Source organism: Rhincodon typus, chromosome 19 (genome assembly GCF_021869965.1).
Source record: "Rhincodon typus isolate 14 chromosome 19, sRhiTyp1.1, whole genome shotgun sequence".
NCBI classification, from domain to species: domain Eukaryota; kingdom Metazoa; phylum Chordata; class Chondrichthyes; order Orectolobiformes; family Rhincodontidae; genus Rhincodon; species Rhincodon typus.
The window spans coordinates 33,114,481-33,116,806 of NC_063350.1; the positions used below are offsets into that span (position 1 = coordinate 33,114,481).

The following is a 2,326-nucleotide window of genomic DNA, read 5'->3' on the forward strand; positions in this document are numbered from 1 at the left end:
GACAGACAGAAATGTTGGCCAGGGTATATGATAGTGATTTGAAGTGGCAGGCAACAGGAGGCTCAGAGTCATAGTTTGCAGAGAGAACAGGGGTAGGTGTTCCTCAACATTGTTACGCAGCCTGCGGCTAGTCTTCACAACGTACAGAGACACTGCGAGGCGTGTCACTTTCTTAAAAGCGCTAAACACCCACGGGACTGCATTCAACGCACTGTCAGATTCGCTCAGTCACTTGGCAGCATTATAACGGGAATTATAACGCTCACTGCAAACGCTATTTACAGCAGGCAGCACGGCTTTATTTCTCCTGTTGCGAAACGGTAAAAGTCGGATCTGTCATTCGATCCACTTGTAACTTGTGAAGTGACGGGAGCATGGCGGAGCTCAGTACTATCTTTCCTTCTGGACCGTTCACATCCCTCGAGCCGGGCAACAGAACTTACTGTAACGTTAACAAAGACTTCACAGCGAAGTTCCTGCCGACCGTGTACACCATCGTGTTTATAATGGGCTTCCTGGGGAATTGCTGGGTGCTGGGAGATATGTGCTTGAGCCGGAGGAAATGCACCAACATCACTGTGTTCTTATTTAATCTGGGCCTGGCTGATCTCCTGTATGTCATTAGCTTGCCCTTCCTGGTGGTGTACTATGCCAGTGAACGCTATTGGATGTTCGGGAAAGCGTTTTGCAGAATAACGAGGCTCCTGTTCCACCTGAACTTGTATGGCAGCATCGGATTCCTCACCTGTATCAGTGTGCAGCGGTACCTGGGCATAGTGCACCCCATGAAAGTGTTGGGCAGATGGAATCGCCGCCACTCGCTGCTCATCAGCCTCCTGGTCTGGGGGCTGGTTCTAACCCAAACCTCAGCCGATCTACATTTCACCAAGACGAACCTCAATGGCACCAAATGTTACGACAGCGTTACGACAAAGGAACTGAAGCAGTACATAAAGTATAATCTCGCCCTGTCCGTGATAGCTTTCTTCATCCCCTTCCTCATCATTGTCGGCTGTTACAGCCACGTTGTTCTGGTTCTGATCCGCAACAACAACGTGGACCAAGGCTTGAGGGATCGCTGCCTTAAGCTTGTGCTGATCATGACGGTTTTGTTTTCGCTTTGTTTCGCACCTTATCACGTCCTGAGGAACGCGAACCTGATCTCGAGGTACTTCCAACTCCAGGGCCAGTGCATTCAAACCTTCAAAAACATTTATCTGGGTTACCAAGTGGCCAGGGCCATGGCCAGCTTGAACAGCATCATTAACCCACTCGTTTACGTTCTGGCTGGAGACAATATGAAGTCATGAATTGAAAAGTTCGGAAGAGCTGCCCGTACTTTGTCCTCAACACCTACCATCCAAGTGGCTGAACTTGAAAAGAACTTACTTAGCAACCTATAAATATTCAATAGCTTCACAGCACCTCATCACCTATTATAAAATGTTCAGGATATGCCAAAAGGTATTTTATTGCATACATTACTGCTCCTGTTTAACTGTGCTATATATACGTTTTTTAAAGCCTACATTTTACTTTCTGTGCATGAATATTACCTACTGAACGGGGAATGGGGAGACTTCCTGTTTCTCATATAACTTTTCCTTTGGAGGAGAAAGTAGTTGCTTAAAAAAATGCACAGAGGTTTCAACATGCATTTTCAGTAGGGCCAGCACAAGTTTTATAAATACGCCAAAAACAAATCCCAAAGAACTGTGATAACACAGTGTGGAGCTACAGGAACACAGCAGGCCAGGCAGCATCGGAGGAGCAGGAAAGTTGACGTTTCGGGTCGGGACTGGAAATCAGAAAAGTTAACTTCGATCTCTCTGCACAGAAGCTGCCAAACCTGCTGGTTTTGTTCATAAAGAGGCCATCTCGGTGTAAATAGAAACCAAAAGAACTGCGGATGCTGTAAATCAGGAACAAAAACAAAGTTGCTGGAAAAACTCAGCAGGTCTGGCAGCATCTGTGAAGGAGAAAACAGAGTTTTAACGTTTCGGGTCCGGTGACCCTTCCTCACGACCACAAGTAGCAGCAGAGGCCAGCAGCAACCACACAAACACAAGGGAGAAAGGAATAGAAGGATATGCCGGCATAATGGAAAGAGCCAAATCTAGTGGATGGATGAACGTGGAATGAGGAAGGGTCACCAGACCCGAAACATTAACTCTTTTTTTCCCCTCACAGATGCTGCCAGACCTGCTGAGCTTTTCCAGCAACTTTGTTTTTGTTCGGTGTAAATAGGCTATTTTTGACTTTTCACGGTTCTCAGTTCAACTTTAGTTGCAGCACTGTTTGTCACTGGCCGCCGCACTTGAGCAGA

The 2,326-nt window shown here is 46.8% G+C and overlaps 1 protein-coding gene across 1 annotated transcript; it reads left to right on the forward strand.

Annotated features, from left to right (window-relative positions):
* Positions 1 to 374: 374 nt before the first annotated feature.
* On the forward strand, positions 375 to 1,424 carry LOC109926240 (P2Y purinoceptor 1-like). Its single transcript, XM_020526118.2, has one exon. The coding sequence runs from the start codon at positions 375 to 377 to the stop codon at positions 1,308 to 1,310; it is 936 nt and encodes a 311-aa protein (XP_020381707.1). The 3' UTR covers positions 1,311 to 1,424.
* Positions 1,425 to 2,326: the final 902 nt, after the last annotated feature.

What these genes read in the sequence shown, in the direction of transcription:
- LOC109926240 (XM_020526118.2), top strand. Translation starts at nt 375, where the DNA reads ATGGCGGAGCTCAGTACTATCTTTCCTTCTGGACCGTTCACATCCCTC.